This window comes from Cygnus atratus, chromosome 7, assembly GCF_013377495.2.
Source record: "Cygnus atratus isolate AKBS03 ecotype Queensland, Australia chromosome 7, CAtr_DNAZoo_HiC_assembly, whole genome shotgun sequence".
Lineage (NCBI taxonomy): Eukaryota > Metazoa > Chordata > Aves > Anseriformes > Anatidae > Cygnus > Cygnus atratus.
The window spans coordinates 8,633,708-8,651,837 of NC_066368.1; the positions used below are offsets into that span (position 1 = coordinate 8,633,708).

The 18,130-nt window shown below is 37.2% G+C and overlaps 1 protein-coding gene across 1 annotated transcript in view; it reads right to left on the reverse strand.

The window, feature by feature from the left end:
- FHIP2A (FHF complex subunit HOOK interacting protein 2A) overlaps positions 1 to 18,130 on the reverse strand; it is a 35,616-nt gene that overhangs the window by 13,536 nt on the left and 3,950 nt on the right. Inside the window, exons 2-11 of the mRNA XM_035547773.2 lie at positions 14,190 to 14,268; positions 12,146 to 12,315; positions 9,830 to 9,934; positions 9,478 to 9,600; positions 4,884 to 5,177; positions 3,661 to 3,857; positions 2,345 to 2,459; positions 2,163 to 2,239; positions 1,869 to 2,061; positions 474 to 643 (exon numbers count right to left, since the gene is read on the reverse strand). Of these exons, the coding sequence (XP_035403666.1) occupies positions 474 to 643; positions 1,869 to 2,061; positions 2,163 to 2,239; positions 2,345 to 2,459; positions 3,661 to 3,857; positions 4,884 to 5,177; positions 9,478 to 9,600; positions 9,830 to 9,934; positions 12,146 to 12,315; positions 14,190 to 14,268 (1,523 nt within the window). The remainder of the gene's footprint in view (positions 1 to 473; positions 644 to 1,868; positions 2,062 to 2,162; positions 2,240 to 2,344; positions 2,460 to 3,660; positions 3,858 to 4,883; positions 5,178 to 9,477; positions 9,601 to 9,829; positions 9,935 to 12,145; positions 12,316 to 14,189; positions 14,269 to 18,130) is intronic.

An 18,130-nucleotide genomic window follows, 5' to 3' on the forward strand; every position in this document is an offset into this window, starting at 1 on the left:
TCCATCAGTATATATATAAAAAAAATGTTACAATAGTTACATAGGGTATTTCAAAGAATTTTGTGAAGTGTCCCAGAAAAGTTTTTCCACCAAAAAATGATTCTAGAACTTAAATGTAAACAAGACACCTAAGTGACTGACTTCAGGAACAACCTCATTGAATACAGTACAAATGTGCATGGGTTTAAGCTAGGTCAACATGTAAGTACAATGCTAAATGACCATCTTTGAGTGCCCAGTGTTCAGAAAAGAGGCTTTTGAGAATTTTAGCTTTTCTGTTACTGATCCAACAATTGGTAATATAATAATTTGTGCATCACTTTAGATATGCTTATTATGGATACCGCTTAATACGCAGAGCACTCAGTGTGCTCTCAATGCTCACTTTTCCTTCAATTACTAAAACACCCTGATTTTAAAAATAAATATCCAAGTTAGCTGCTGTGAAAGTTTTCCTTAAAAAAGAAACTTACATTGCTCCTGCAATCTGTCCATTCTCTACCACATCTTTATCTTCTTGACACAGTGGCTTATATTCTATGTAATTTCTTTCTTCTAAATTTCTCAGAACCAAATTATAAAGAATATGCTCATTGGGTTTTTGCAAAAGGTGCTCAAACATTCGTAGAGTCATTATGCTGATCTGCAACACAAAAAGCAAAAATTACATAAACAATGTACCAGTGCCTTATGCTGCTTATCTCATATCTGAGTTCGCATATCTTAGAACATTGCAATGACTTGTTTACATTATGGAAGGAAGCAAAAATCCCAAGAAAAATTAGTAAATTATTATACTGAATTATTATGTGGTATAAAAACAGAGTCCACAAATATCTGAAAACTAATACGTGCATGTATTTTTTCCTATAAAACAAAAACTCTCCTAAAATCTGCCAAAATAATGATGCAAAGAACATCCAAAGAACTTACAACTTAGCTTTCTGTGTATTACAATCAATTCCATGCTGGAGGATAGATATGAGTGTGCAGGTGAGACACAGAACAGGACTTAAAGACAGTAACAAATATCCAGAATAAAACGAAGTAATATTGGGATATTGAGGCTAGAACTACAGACTAAGATTTTTACATGGAGATATGCAGGCTTTTACAATGAGACTGACTTTAAGCAATAAAGAGACAGTTTTTAGAGACAGCTTTAGAGTGCTTCATTTTGCAAAAGCTAGATAACCAATTTTGACAAAGCGAGCAGGTGAGCATACTGAAAAAAAATGGGTATGTGAAGGCATAGGTCAGTATTTCAAACAAGCTTGGGTTAGGTGTTTTTTGTTGTTGTTTTTTAAAGTGGAGGGTGGAGAATGGAAAAACAAGCAGGTCCTGAGGGAGGATTTTACTGAAGTCAATTATTCTAACAAGGTTTGCTGTGTGTAAAGTACTTACAGTTATTACATCATCTTTTCATTGTCATTGTGTATATTCTCTGACCACATGTAATTTATATAAAAAATAGGGGTTTTTACTATACTTTATGCGATAACATGACAGAATTGACACAATGTGGAAAATAACAGTGATGCAACATATAACAGACCACAAATTAAAATGCAATTACAGAAACTGATTTTGCCCAATCTTACAGATAAGCAAGCCCAAACAGATATGTATATAGGGCAAGCAAATTTAGCAAAGAATCTTTATTAATTGCTGCAATGAGCTAGCTAGAAAAAACAGATTGAGTTTCACTTTCTAAAGGGAGTTTGTAGAGCTGGCAGTCAGAACTGTTTTCCTTGGCAAAAAGCAGTGAGCTGACAAAAATATGAAAAAACGTCATGATGACATCTCTACAGGTTCTATGCAAGCCAAAACTGGCCAGCAGACATTATTACGTGATTAGCACTTCTCACCTCATCAGAAATGTGATCACAGTGTTCAATTAACCTGTGTCGCAATGGATGTCTGTTGATGTCTGTCAAAGTTTCTGGCTCTCTGTGTTCTCCTAGTACAAAATAAACTACTTCCTGCAGCAGGACATCCGAAGTTACTTGACGAACAATGCGATGCAATAGTGCAGTTGATGTGAGGATTCCAATCTCTGAGCTGAACAGTAAAATTAAGGTCAGATACGTATACTGGATTTGAAAAGAAAACTCAGCTTGATTCAGACTTTGCTCTGCTGTGTTTTGTAGGATGCTACTCACGTTTGCATCAGCTGGGGTTCCATAACATCAACAAAAAATCGTTCCCGCACAGCTTTTGCCATAGCAACAGCAGCAGTCTGAAACGAAAATACAGGATGGCATGCCTCAAACTCAAAAGCTAAGAAACAACTAGAAGTCTTTATTTGCTGAATATATTTGTATCATCTGTAAACATTTCAAACCTTTTGTGCTTCTTTGATGAGTTGATCACAGTAGTCAAACCATGAAAGAAATGAAATCAACGCTCTTTTCCCTGGAAAAGCAGATGCGTCTTCTTTGTGGCTATAGGAATCCAAACTAGAGAATGCAGGGAAAAATACTTATTTAGTCTACGAGTACTTGAAGAACATTGGGCTCTATTCTTATTGAACTTAACAGCATAATTAATGATCTACTGACAACAAAGTGAACATTAAAACAGTTCTCCTGCCTGTCTCTACCAATCTGGAAGTGCTATCATTACATAGAAAGGTTCTCAATGGCATGCTAAAGGATATATGGTATGTCCAGCAGAACTCTGAGTGGAAATACTGAGGTTAAGTATTTCTTAAGTCAGAAGGGAATACCGATCACCTAGTCTGTTCTCCCAGGAAACAAAGGCCACAGAAACTGCATCCGCAACTCCTGTAGTCAGAGACCATAAAATGAAGACAATGATCTCTGCTCTGTAAGCATCCTCAATCAAGTCGACCAAAACTACACAGTATACACCTGAACTAGATGGTACCTTTCAGAAGGAAAACATGCATTTCTATGGCTCTATGGAATAACAAGCGCACTGTGTTCTTTGGTAAAGCAGTCCAAAAATTATTTATTCCACTATTCTGTTGCCATTTTTTTCTTCTAACTTCAAACTCCATCCACCAGAAGCTAAAATATTCTTTTGCAAATAGCTTTGTTTTGTGTGTGTACTAACAGATCAAGATCAATTCATAAGAAAAAAGGCAGAGTGGGAAGGAGCACTTAAATGTATTGAGAATATGACAAACAAGCAGTTTGGATAACAGGCACGTATCTCTTGCTTCCTGCTGTTACGCAGTAACTCTTTCCTTCTTCTTTTTTACTGCAAAAATTTTGCAACAGCATGCTGTCAAATACACTCTTCCTGCCCTCTGCAGCACCTTACGGGGCTTACTGCGTACAGTGAAAAGTTTGTGAGTATGCTTCTTAAATCCTTGACATCTGAACAGGAAAATAATCTGTACCTGATGCTACAGCTACAACACCATAAATTGCTAATGTAATTCAGTGGAAAACCCCACCCCCTGAGGAATGTCTGCAACAGACCAGCAGTCAAACCTGGCCCTATGGCAGAAATAACAAGTACGTTGTACGTCTGAAGTCTGGCCACTATACTGCAGATGGTATCAAAACTCTGCCCTTGAGACGAGCATGGGGGTGTAAATATTTCTGTACATCTCATCTAACTACAGAAAATGAGTGTCAGGGAGGGATGTAAAGTCACCACAGATACTAAATACAAAGATAAAATTCTTACCCCCAGTTAATTGCCTCCACTGTTTCAATGTCTAAGGGATCCAGTGACTGAGGCAGGGCTTTGTAGAGGGTGGCCAGCCTGTCTGTCAACAGTTCACATAAACAAGTGCTTTGAGTCAGGCACTTGGCAGCTGCTGGTTCTGGCAAACTCACCAAAAGCATGAGCCCTTCACAGGCCTTCACGGCTATCCGGCCGTCCTGGCAGAAAGACATGGAAGAATTAATCAGAGGGTGAACGAAGCTCACTTGAAATTAAGAAGCAAACATCTCCCAGACAATAACTATCCATTTCCCCACAGTGAACGAATACATTTCTTTTTGTTTCTTTTTCAGTCATTGAGATTTACTTCTAGTGAATTTGGATGGTGCAAAATAACCTCACTTGAATCCAGGTCAAATACTAAGAACACAACTGCAACCTTCGGGTTGACAGAGCTAGTGCTGTAGGTCAGACTAAGACCAAGACATTAGACAATACGAACTATGATTTAACAATAATGACCTACACAGACAGATATGGGACCTTGGGACCTTGAGCAATGTGGTCTGGTGGGAGGTGTCCCTGCCCATAACAGGAGGCTGGAACTGGATGGTCTCCAAAGGTCCTTTCCAACTCAAACCCTTCTATGCTTGCATGATACATTTTTCTGCTCTCAACCCTACTGTACCAATTACAGACCCTCCTCTAAGTTTTCAGAAAGAATCCTTCTAAGGATGAATTCCAGGATGGAACTGGCTACAGCAGCTTTTTTAAAAAGAAATCAACCCTCTAAACATAGTGCCTTTGCAAGAAAAGTGGGTATGGTTAACTCAAAATAATCAAAAGTAGTTTGTCGTTTGTTTGTTTTTTTAAAGAAATCCTCATGATATATTTAACTTGATGATTATCCTATGTAGCTGTTTTTTGAGCAATTTGTACAGGATGCTGCTCAAAACTGACATTAACATCAACAAACTTAATAATCATTTTCTAAAATATTTCTATTTTAGAATGAATCTAAATTTGCAAAGTAAATTTGACAAAACCCTTTGACAAAAACCACCCACAAAAATCTTTGGTTTACTTTTTATATCTAAAGTACAAGCTGTAAAGACATGTATGTTCACTCCCTCTGCCTAACCCACACTGCATCCAAACTATTCCTTCATTTTATCACACTGAACAAAACATAACAAAGCAAAAAAGCAATCAATCAATCAAAAAAAAAAAAAAACTACACTCACTGGACTTTTAGTGAGATTTAGTAGAGAATTCACTAAATTATAGTCTTGATTTGGACAAACAGTGGAGGACTCGGGTGATGATGCGACACTGAGTTCATCCAGACTGAAAGACAGATCATCTGCCTGTTGAGGGAGGTCATCTTCCTTCTCCATTTGCTCTGCTCCAGCAGCACCAGGTATTTCTTCAGGTTGAATGGGCTGTCCTGTGTCTGCTGCCAAAGACTCTTGGCCTTTTAGCATGTCTTCTGTGATTACGTTTGTTGACTCTTTGGAAGCCATTGCTTTTAACTTATTCTGCAAAGCATTTTGTTGCAATTATAAAGCTGAAATTGCTGTTCATTCTAAAGCACAAATCTACTAAAAGGAAATTTTACATCAGCATTTTAAGTAGTTCTCTACAAGGCTAGACACAGTACCCATGTAGAACGTAATGGGTTGCAAGAATACGTGAGTTCTTAAATCCAGCACATTTTTTAATTTGCTTAAACTTGTTTTAAGGCCTGTAAGGTTGAATCCTATATGGTTTCAAGGTTGAAACCTGTATGGTTTCAAGGATTCCTACCTTTTAGGAGATAGCATCTTTTTCTCTCCACCAATGAAGGCACACATTCATTTGATTTGCCCGCTATTTGAAGTTTTTCATTTACCTTACGAGGGCACCTTTTGACCTTAGCACACACTATAAAATGTCCCTTTCTAGGTAAAGGCCTCAAATTCATTTAATTCATTTATTAATTAATTAAATTAAAATTCATTTAATGTCTGAAATACTATTTCCAGTTAGAGTCATACAGTGGAACTCACTCTTCTTGAGAGTTTATCTTCAGTGAGATAGGTTAAAAAAAATACACACAACTTTTATGATAGTAGAATACCCTTGAATTGAAGAAAAAGTTCAATAGATTCAATGGACAGAAGATACTATAAGTTAGCATTGGTACTATAACAGACCATAGAGAACCTTCTCAGATGCTACAAAGCATCTCTACTTATGAAAGAAAGCAACCCATCTCTTTCTATAAATTCATCTCCAGCACTTAAAGAGGCATTTAAATCTGTGCTCGGAGGGACCGGGAAGAAACTCAGACAGTGGCAAAAATTGTGTGTTCTTCTGGCATAAGCACAGGTGAATAATATTTTAGTAGAACCATAAATTAGACTTCAGCACAGGACAGTTTTTCAAGTCAGCAGCAAGATTATTAATCTAAACGGTTTCTCTCCACTATAATAACAGCAAAATTATTACAAATGTATCTTAAGCATTAACAATTTAAAAGATTAACCATGTTAATGACATTAATGGTGTTTAGTGCATACAAACCAGCAGGGACAGGCAGCAAACAACAGAACTGTCGTGAATGTTTGCTTGCTTGGTGTGCATTCTATGTGGGGAATTTGTTCTGAATGATACCATACACTCATATAACTAAGTCCCTGGAGAGGCAACCCAGTGGTAAAAGCAGCATACTGCATGCCATAACGAAAGTAGGATTTTTGACTACAGTAGAAAAATGACTCTAGATCTTCTAAACTCCTCCTGACATCCTTATAAGTTATCAATACATGGGAATAACTGCATTGGAACTATGACCCTTGCACAGAAAGCAGAACAGGAGCCCAGAACTGCATTTTCAATCCTGGGTTACACACTGCTGCTGGCAGTGCTCAAGTAGCCTCAAGCAGGGCTGTTAAAGAGAAAAACTACTTTTTTTCCAAAGATTTGATAATGTTTTGTAAAATATTTACTTTTTCCTACCTATTATCCCATGCCTAGACTCTTTTATCACTTGAAAAGCTGTAGTTCACTCTTTAGCTAAGGTGAGACTTATTGATAAGACCTAACATACATAGAAGTATAAATGCCCCTGGAAATTTGTTCATAGCTCGTTATTGTAACATAGGCAGGTAACACAAAGCAGTCTGTACATCCAACAACACACAAGCAGAGCTTATGGATGTATTTAAGCTTCCTGTTGTCTAACCATGCAATTGTGCAGCTTAGCTGCTCACCTGCCTCCTGTAAAGGTGCAAAACAGGATCCTGAATGACCTAATAGGAAAGGTTACATAAAACATACATTCAGGGTTTTCTAGATAAAGAACTCCTCAAAGTGAACTCAGTATCAGCAAAGAGCAGACAATATAAAAATACAGTTTCGTATTTGCGTAAGATGCAATTATTGGAGTTTCAAAATCTGCGGTGGGTAATAAATACCATGTTGTTTTTCTAGTTCAGAGAGATTTAAAAAGAATTCTGTGACAAATCAAGTAATATCATAGCTAATACAAATGCCTATGTTGAAAAATATAAACCTGACAATCTGTACGAATGAAAGAAGGCCACAGTGAAACCATTTTTCATTTTATAAAATGAATGTACAACTTTTTAATAGATACTATATTAGAACTTGTTTAAAGTCTCAAGAGCAGAAATTTGAACACGGAGATGCAAGTATCCCTTTGCATGGAACAATCAGTTGCAAGTTAACACCTCTCAGGAGATGAGACAGGACAACTAAGGCGGAAACGAGTAAGGAAATAGCATAAAATAATGATTAAGACAGAGGTGATAAACATTCCTATACATGTTCTTTCTCTCTACACAAGAACGAGGAAAATTCTGTTTAAAGAATGGAATACAGTAAAGCCAAAATAAAATTAGCATATGGATTTTAAAGGCTTTATAAGAAGAACGCAGTTCTGATTTCCACAACAGAAGTAACTTTCCCAAGAGATACAGTTATGATGCCAGATAGTCTTATCAGTTAAGTAACATAGGTGAAAGATTATATTAAAATATAAACAGCTTTCTAATAACAAAATATTTGATATGGAATCATAAAAAGGAATTCCTGTGTTTGTAGATACTCATTCTTTTAAGTTCATGAAATACTGTGGAAGCTCATCAGGAAAATTCAAAGGATGCAAAACATACTGACAGACAAGCAGGCTGCTTTGGAGAGATGTATCTGCATTTCAGTTTAAAAGTGTTAGAGATTTAAGAGTTAAATGCCATACAAAATTCTGTAACTTTCCCCTTTCATGAATTTGAAGGTCAGAAACAGTATCAAGTCACAATAGCACCCCTAAGAGGCACAGATGTGAACAACCAGAATATTCTGTTCTAACAGAGCACTATTCTGCACCCCAAATATCAGTTTACCTGGCGGGAACTATCAGAAGTTGTAAAGATATCTGCCTTAGGCTGCAACGTTTAGAATAACATTGTGAAGGAAACAGGATTGACAAGGAATGCCCTTCAGCTTGCCTGAACTTTATAGCCAGCATTTTGTGAAACTATAGATCTCTCTGAAATTTGGAATGATCTCATTTTCCACGTCTGATTTCTAATATTGTAAACTTGCTGTATTGAAAAAGAATACTAACTAATGTCTTAAAAAATACTTGTACTTCTTGTGACAGGGATTCTCAAGGTTGACTTTATTATTTGAGTATAGGAGTTATTCAGAGGGTCTTACTTATTCTTTTCAACTACGCAATGTACACAAACCACATTAAAAATTATCCTGGCTTGGACTTCTACTACATTCGGCATGTAATATATCTAGTAGCTTGCTTCTGAATACCTCTAATATTTAAACACAAACTCCTCAATCTTCATGTCACTTGTATTACTTGTACAACCACAGTGGATACAATGGCAATCAGGGCAGTGTTTAATTAAGGTAAAAATAAACTCAAGATGGATTCTTTACTAACTGACTTCTAAGTGAGGTATTCATATACTCAGTGGAAAAGAACCTATCTTTGCTGTTTGTCAGTCTCTATTGTTACAGATTTACAAGGTTTGGGGAAACCTTGTAAAATATTCCTGAAGTACAGTATATCTACATATTTTCAGCTATGTGTCACACAATAGATACTGTTACATGATAGGAAACACTGAAGTGGGTACAGGAAGAATTTCTAAATGGACTTTTATAAATTAAACTTTTATATGTTCCTTCTAAATGGGAATAGAAAGTCAGCCTAGAAATTCTTTGTACTCCCACTCTGGTTTCATCAATGCCACATGTAAGTTCCAAGAAGGGAGTAAAGATATTTGGCTTTCTTACAGATAGAAAATAATGCCATATTGTAGATTGTGAGTTGGCACTGCAGCTAGACCATATGCGCCACTACCAAATAAGGGCCCGAGCCCACAGAACACTTAGCATTTTGCAAGGTTTCATTGCCCCATGCAATCTGTCCCTTAGTCTTCATCGGGCTGAAGACAAAATAACAAGGAAGCCCAACGTCTCACTCACACAATGTTCTACTTTACAATCCCTACTATTTCCCTGGGCTGAAAAAAAAATGATTTTCCAACTTGCAGAGTGCCCTCTAAGGATTCAAAGGGTAAGTACCTCAAGAAGGTGTATTTGTGGGCCCTGAATGAAAAGTAAGTAAAATTTATCAGATGTATCAAGTCTCTAGAAGTAAAAGACTACTAATATTGCAGGAAAAAAATCACATAGTGAATGAAAACTAAGCTATGAAGCACAGTGTCCTATCTCCAGTTCTCTGTTACATTTTGTCTGTGACATGGTGCTTTAAAAATACAAATGGAAAAAACGCAGATTTGATTTACTCACCTCAAGGAAAAAGTTGACCAGGTATGGATCCTGTTTCAGCTTTGCACATACTATACAGAGAAACTGAATTTCTTCATTTTCTGTTGGTGTTGCCAGAACTTCACCACACAGCCTGATTAATTTCTGTCACATACAACAAAATGCACAATTAAGGCAGGAAGGAAGTTATAGGTTTATCTACAAAAGGTGGACTGAAAGGTGACAGCTCAAGGATCTAATTGGCAATACACTAAAACCAATCCTTTTCTTAAACTGACTCAAAAATAGAAAAATTAAAGATACCATTAGCTGCAGCAGAGTAAGAAAAACTTGTCATACAAAAACATATCTTGCTTAAAAATTTGAACAGTACCTGCACTGGCCTATGCACATTTATGTGGGGAAGAAGAGGTTGTTGTATTCTTCCAAGCAGTTTTGTATAAAAAGCCAAAACTTGCTGTTTCATTCCTGGAGGACACTGAAACAAAAACAGATGAACACTAATGAAAATGTAACAAATGTGGAGAGAAACATAGAAACAAACTTGTCATTCAAAATGGCTAAGATTAAACAGAAATAATTTATCCAAAACTATTTTTAAAATTGCATCATCTGTTAACACATTACTTTTATTAACAAAAAATGTTGCATCTCACTATCCATTTTCTTTTTCAAATTATCCATACTTTCAATTAATTGCTTTATACAGACTTCCACCATCTTTCCAGTAAATATTCCCTAATATAGAGGGAAATTAACTCTGAAAGAATTGGCTACACGTCAGCTGCCTTGTAGGACACCATACCACAAAATGCAGCAAATCAGTGTGAATTTTGTATGTTCAAATATAAGATAATCATAGAACCACAGAATCATTTAGGTTGGAAAAGACCTAAAAACTATAAACATCAGAAATATCTACAAAAGTCTTTTTGTTTTTTAAATTAATGTGCCATTAGCCTTAGGCAGATAAAAGTGTTTACAAAAGCACAGACGTTCCAGGACAAGAGAAAGCTGTTGTTTTCCCTGAGATTCAGCAGAATATAAATTGCAAATGCCTATGGAACATCCAGGCCCGTGTTCTACTGTCTCTCATGCATACATCTCATGAAAATACTTTCCCACCTCCATGAGATCTAATGGCATGTGGTCCTGTACGTACCTCCGCTTCTGGCTAAATCCCCCTGACCCTGATGTGTCCTAACATGTTAAAATATAACAAAAGCTGTTACTCCACAGGTCAATTTTAACCCACATTATTTCCCAGATCCATTTCACTGCACACCTTTAACAGTTATACCAACAGAAATACATGAATGGAGCATGGGTGGCAACAGCCAGGAATCACAACTGCCTAACTTGCCTCTGCTGCCAAGGTAATTACCCTCAGATTATTAATCCCTAATTATCACTCCGTTGTCAAGCGAACTGCTACAAAGAATGACAAAATTTGAACCATCAGGGTACAACAACAATAACGTAATAAGTGTAAGTGACTGCTGCAAAGGGATATTACTTTTTTTTTTTTTTGCAACAGATCTTTGAAACATCTTGCAAGCGCTAAACTGTGTGTTTGCTTCAGATGTATCAACGCACAAGTGGCAAAGTATAAAGACAGGCTGTACAAGAATTGCTTGTACGGGCATATTTGCCTGAGTGCAAAATGACTTCTCTCAACTCTTAGAAACATGCTACTAATTACTTGCTTCACATATGTCTCCATTTCATCTTGGTTTCTTGACAAGAACTAAAATGAGACGTATTTCTGAACAAATAAGTATTTTCAACACATCTGTATTAAGTATCCTTGACTGATTATAGGTGGTACAGTAACAGTAACTGCAGAGCTCTGGTCCTTTCAGAGCAAGGAACATCCTAGGCTCAGACAACTAGTACCCTACATTGTTTACGTGTCAAATCAAGCAGATTAAAAACTCCTGACAACATGTAAAAGGTTCACTGAGAATGAAACCATGGAGAGCCCCATTTATCCTTAGAACAGGGCACACCATACTTTTCTAACTGCACCTGCACCACGATACAAAAAGCTCTAGAATTAGGGCTTCCAAGTTAATTCACATCATGATCCATCCAATCCCAAATATTTCAGTTGATAAGTCTGCCAAGAAAGGTATCAATGAGAATGCACAAAGACCATGAAGTTAATTTCACATGCCACAAAGCAGATGTGAGAAGAACCAGACAACACTGCCATGGGCTGGATTCATATTAAAGTCTCAGATGTAAAAGCTATCTGGGAATCAGCTTAAGTCAATGATTTCTAGCATGGAGTCTTTATGAGCAGTAACTCCTCACATTCAGAAAAAACAAAACAAAATTTGTATTCAATACAGCACTTTTCACCCAAGAATCTCCCAACACTTACTAAGCAGCAAGAGGGATAATATTGTCTTGTGGATGCCACAGAACTTTTAGACTGAACAGTTCTTCCTACTTCCAGCCTCACAGTCAGTACCAGAGTGCTGAGTAACAAATCTCAGTGTTCTGCCTTACTCAGCATCTCACTGGTTGTCTCTCTTTGATCACAATTATTTAAGATTATTATTTATGATATGTTGGTAAGATAAGCAAACAGCTACTGCTTTGTCCCTCAGTGTCCCACACTAACATCTACTTCCCTATTACAATTAGGAGTCCATCCAAAAGATCTGCTCTGCAGAGTACGTACATCAGCTTTTCCTAGTGTGTAGAGTGTCTCCAGAATCTTGTGATGTAGCAAATACTCCATACACGGCCCCGTTTCACCTGATTCCCTCTCATTTTCTTCTTGAACTAGAATATCCAACATCTGCTCCAGATGAGAAGGAATGTTGGTATCAGTCACAGGAGCTTTGTCATCTAAATAGAAGAGATATGCAATTAAGAATGACTAAAATATTGTCCTTAGTTAAGTCCAGTTCTAAATTTAAAATTTAAACACAAGACCACTCATTTAAAGAATATTACACATAAAAGTCACAAAATAGCTATTGGGAAGCTATCAGACAGTTGATATATGCATTATATATATATAATCTGAAAGATAGAAATATATATCTTTAAAATATATGTGAACGCATAGTGGCCCAAATTTTGAAAAGACAGTAGAGGTTTTGGATGTTCAGTTTTAAGACACTTTCCCTAACTAGCCAAAATTGCAGAGTCCTGAAAAACAAGTCAGAAAGGAAAACTCTTGCAGCCAGAAACCAAATTTAATGACAGAAACGTTCAAGCCTCAAGCTTTCAGTTAGCATCCACCTCATCTCAATAAGTTCCTCTTTGCCTCGTATTCTGAAATCTATAAACAGCCTCTAAGATCAAATCAATTCACAGCTGATCAGTTCCTTTATCAACTAGATAAGTAAAATGGCTTTTCTAACAATGACAACAACAAAGCTAACTCAGACTCTATGCTGTTTATGAAATTTTAGATTTGTTTTTTATACATTCTGCATTAAGATAGCACTCTTCCAAATTTTTTGAACGAAAGGGTTAAACATTGATCTATGACTGAAGTCATGAAACTGTTTTGGATTTATGTCACTGTCAGTGGGAGCTGGCATTAACATGTTGTAGAGCACATCTGCACATGTAGAGATTTTGCTTTTTAAAAAAAAATCTCTTCAGCTAAATTCTTGAACAAATATCCCTCTATGGAAATAGCTACTACTTTTTATGTGATACTCTAAAAATAGCTGTCACTTGCATGCAAATGGCAACAAGGAAAACTGTCATATCAGAGTGATTTTGGTCTCTACCACAACCTCTAATTATCCTGGAGCATTTTTCTGGAATTTCTTAGGCATAATTCTGCTTCCACTGAAGAGGACAGAAATCTATCCACTGAGTGAAAACTTATTTTTTACACAACTTTTGAAAGTCTGGGGGAAAGTCTAGGTCAGATTTTATTCTGTACCACATAATCACAGGTATCAGTTTTCCACTACCACCCTGTCATTTCCACCTTAGGAAACATCACATAGTGTTCCCGAAGATGAGTAGAACGAGGGGTCAAGTTTCAGCTTTTAGAGTAAATATTGATATAAACAAGATCATCAGTCCCAGACAGAAACACAGATTTAATAGCTACTCTAACAAAAATGCAGAACTAATAAGCTTATGGAAAGCATGGTAACGTTCACTTTTAAAACTATTAAACTAGAACCAAAAATTGAAAAGATATGTGCTGCATAACTGCTGTAGGAAACCAGGAAAAAGGTTAAGAACAACTATAGCCAACATTTCATCAGAATACCTATTTTTTTTTTTTTACTATTTTCCACCTATTTTCTATAGGTATCTATTCTGATGAAATATATTTCTATTATTTTCTACCTATTTTACTTTGGCGAAGGATTTTTTTTAAATATTGGAGGGAAAAAGAAAATCCTTCATGCAAAACAATAAAAAAGTTAACAGCAGGTACCACATTTCTGTAGCTGTCTGTTTACATCAAACAGAATACATCAAGACAGAAATTGGATCAGACATGAAAAGGGGCACTTCTCCACATGGCAGTCAGGAAACAAGACCTTCCTTCTATTTTTGTTCATGACACAATTTTTGGGATGAATGTACAGTTTTTTTTAATTAATTATTACTCATGTTAGTATTTTGGTAAAAAGACATGACTCATTTTAGTATTTCTTCATCTTCACTTTTTAACAAAACTGAAACCAGGAATTCTAGATTTCACAACCAAGAGACCAAAACAGAGCATTTCTTTCTTTTACCTGACGTCTCTATGTAGTAATGGGTGATTGCCTTCCAGTGGTAAACAAAATCTTCTTGTAATGGAAGGGAAGGTGCAAGCTATGGGGGAAAGAAAAGGAAAAAAAAAAAAAAAAAAACAAGGTTAGGAATAAATAAACTTATTTCCTCAGAGATTAAAGTGAATTTTGGGAATAAACTGCCAGCAGACCAATGCTACAATTTTTACGCTGTGCTTTTACTTTTAACAAGGACTCCTCCATACATTATTTGTGGAAGGAGCCCCATGTCATACTGATAGATGAGAACATCACCAGCAATCTCAGTGATGTCTTTATGACCAGACAATCTACTTGACACAACAAAAGCAATCGCTCATATAGCAAAGCAAAACAAGAAACGTGGGTTTGAATTGTTTAGATATCAGATATCACAGTTTTGTCCTTTAGGAAAAAATCACATTCGTTTACATCTGCTTTTGATGACATCTATCCCTTTCCATAAGCTGTTTTCCTCCCTCCGCTCCCTGAAAAATACTGATTAGCTGCTTCCTATTTGCCACAACCTCTAAAAAATCTTTTTTTTTTTTTCCCCCCGCATCAGACCCATCCCTAGAGTTTGACGGGTTACTCTTTCTTTTAGCAAATACATTTATTTCATTTCTGAAATGCAAAGTTCCTTTTTTTTTTTTTTTTCTGAAGGCATTTGGGATTGCCAGGTGAGTGTGTCTGGCATGCAATAAATAACACGCTGCAAGAATGAAACGCGGCCTCCCTCGTGCTCGGTCAACTACCAGCGCTGCTCCTTCCTTGCCAACCGTGAGAGCTTGGTGGCCAGCCTCTGGGGCCCATTACACCACAGGCACAAACAACTTTTACGCCACAGGCAATGTGTGGAGAACGAGAGGACCACAACCACTTTACCGCTCAGCTCTCCAAAGAGCCTTATAAAAGTTGAGGCAAATACTGAATTTGTGATCACGACATAAAATGTTCAGAGTTGGTAAAATCAGGAATCTTACAGTGAAAACTGACACAACCCCACAGATCACGTTAGGAGCTGTTGTTACTGACGCCTAATCCTACGTTTGATGCTTCTCTGGATTAATCAAGTCCCCACGTCATTCTTTTATACACAATCCTGCAATAAAAGATTATCACTTGACATGACAGTAGCAATGCGATCTCAGGGCATCTCCACCCCAGAAGCTACAGATAGTGCATTTAAGATTAATAACCCCGAACTCCTCTCATGTCTCCTCTTGGGGCCTAAAAACTGTGAAGTTAGTTCAGGTCCTGGACAAACAGAAGCACAGGGCTGTACACTCTTCACTGTGTAGGGTTGATCTCTTTGAAAAAGCCTTTTAAGTTTGCTATGACAGTCTTTTCTTTTCCTTGAATTTAACGGCACTTAAATTTACGTTGGTAAAGACGTGAAGCTGAGTCTATGAACAGCATGCCACGTGTTGATAAAGAAGGGAAATGCTAATTGTTACTGACCCTTTGCACACAGGACTTTGAAATTCAAGACTTCAAAAAAGTAATGGTGCTTGGTAACTATCTACACCTGTACCTTGTGTTGAAATGTGTCCTCACAAATGGCAACTAGGCAATCAACTTTACATTGCTTACCCATTCCCTGATAGTCTGTGGCCTGATTAAGCCCTCTGTACTTCCATGGCTGGGCACTGAGAGCAGCACTTTAGCACACCAGCTAGCTTGAGGACACCTCACAGTGCACAAAACTAGTTAGTTTCACTATGAAGTCTACTAGGTTATTGAAATTCAGCAGAGTGACTGAACAAACTGAAGCCTGAGTGCGAGGTATTTTGTCTCATGCTCCATACGTCACGCTTGCTGTGTAGCTGTGTATTTCAGGCAATGGAATGATTGTTTTGCATAATAAAACTCTACTGAAAACTCAGCTCAGGCTGACGAATGGCACAGAGACCACTTTTGAGGAATATCAGGCTTTTCAGACCATGCTATTATCAAAGCAACACACAATAGATAACATTAAAAATTTATCCTTGACCGATGTGATTTTCCTCTCCACTTCTTCCAGCCTCATCTGTTTTGAGATGAACGTAGTGCCTCCGAGCAATGCCAGGAACAGGATTTCACTTCTCAACACTGTCAATAATTTATCCACAGAGAGGGCTGTGGATACCGACATCCTCCTTCCCAACAGACGCCTCAAGGGACTGCTCTCAGAGATGAAGAGGTAATTCAGGGACAGGTCCTGCCCTTTTTAATTGAAATATCTGGTGATTTCAGAGTCTTGTCAGATCAAGGTGTGTGTGCACACGCCAGCCACTGCACAGACTGCATGTGCAGCACCAGCTAATGGAGGGACCCCCACTGCACACGTATGTATTTTCTACTAACGAGTTTCCATTCTGATCAGCCAGGGAGGGGAACAGGATTAGGTCATTTGCACTCTTTGTGTTTGCACAAGTGTTGCATCACTGTCTGTCTGTGTGGCCAACCATGTATACGTGCATTGTGTATGTCTTTATGCATACCTCTTGGGAATATAAAAATCAACCTTGCTGCCATCTGGAGCTAGGGATACAGAGCTATGACATCCTCGCCTGCACTGGGCTACCTGACTCAGTAACCCCTAACAATAAAAAAAAAATGTATTTATTTACTTGTTTGGTTAAAGTATTTAACCCTCCTACCCACAAATTGGTCCTCCCACTGAGGATGGACCTAGTACAAACATGCTTTTTACAGCACAGCTGTTCCAGGGAACATTTAAGAGAGATGTAACTCCAGCAGTGCTACATATTATTCTGAGGTAAGTGTTTTACTAGAAGAAGAAAAGGAAAAAGGAAAAAGGAAAAAGGAAAAAGGAAAAAGGAAAAAGGAAAAAGGAAAAAAAGGAAAAAAAGGAAAAAAAGGAAAAAAAGGAAAAAAAGGAAAAAAAGGAAAAAAAGGAAAAAAAAGGAAAAAAAGGAAAAAAAGGAAAAAAAGGAAAAAAAGGAAAAAGGAAAAAAAGGAAAAAAAGGACTCTCATCTCAGTTACTCAGATACAAAACCAAGGTAAAGACAAAAACTAAGATTTCAACTATACATAGACAAAGCCCAACACTGGAAAGCACTGGAAAACTGTAAGCTCCCTAACACTTGGTTGACATGCTTTAACCTTACTAAGTCAGGTAATTCCAGTACGAAGTTGCAGTTTCTGCTCTAGGAGGAATTATTCGCTACCAGCTGAGATGGAATATGATACAGTCGCTAATCTGAGAAATCATTCTTTCCTAAAAGTATGCATATTTGTATGCAAGTTTCTGAAGCAAAACAAAATTGATTATGAAGGCCTTTGATTACTGCTATTTCTCTAATTTTAAAGAATTACTTTAAAAGTGCAGTTACTTATTGCAGTTATATTAGTTCACTTTGATGTAGATACTTATGTCCTTACTAATTATGAGCTCTCGATTCCATTCCTAATCTCAATTTAAAGTCCTCCTCCTCTGTGGAAAAAACTTCTTAAAGATTGCAGTGTGGGTGTTGGTATATCAAAATCGCCAAAACTCAGTGAACACTACTGAAAAGCAGCCCATTAGAGCAGACACCGATTAGCTGTTCCATCTGGTCCCCAACTCCAGCCGTCGAGCTTCCCGGGAGCGAGTGAATGAGTGTTCTCATTTACCAGCTAAACTTAGCACATGCTGCCCTACCATTCTGGTGGCAATACATTAGTAAAGATCAAACCCCACTCTTTCCAGAGAAAGTGCTGTTCTCAGAAGAACTATAGATCTTTGACCAGAGCTTCAGTCTTTCAGTTATAAAATCTGTCCAAAGCACAATTCCACGTAGCTTTCAAAACTATACAGAATTAGTGTCTAGGCTGGAAAAAAAAAAGTAAAGTCAAGAACAATGAAACCTATAAATATTCAGTTTTAATAGCAACTTCTTTGTGCACTTAAAAATCATTGCCGTATTTTTCATATATG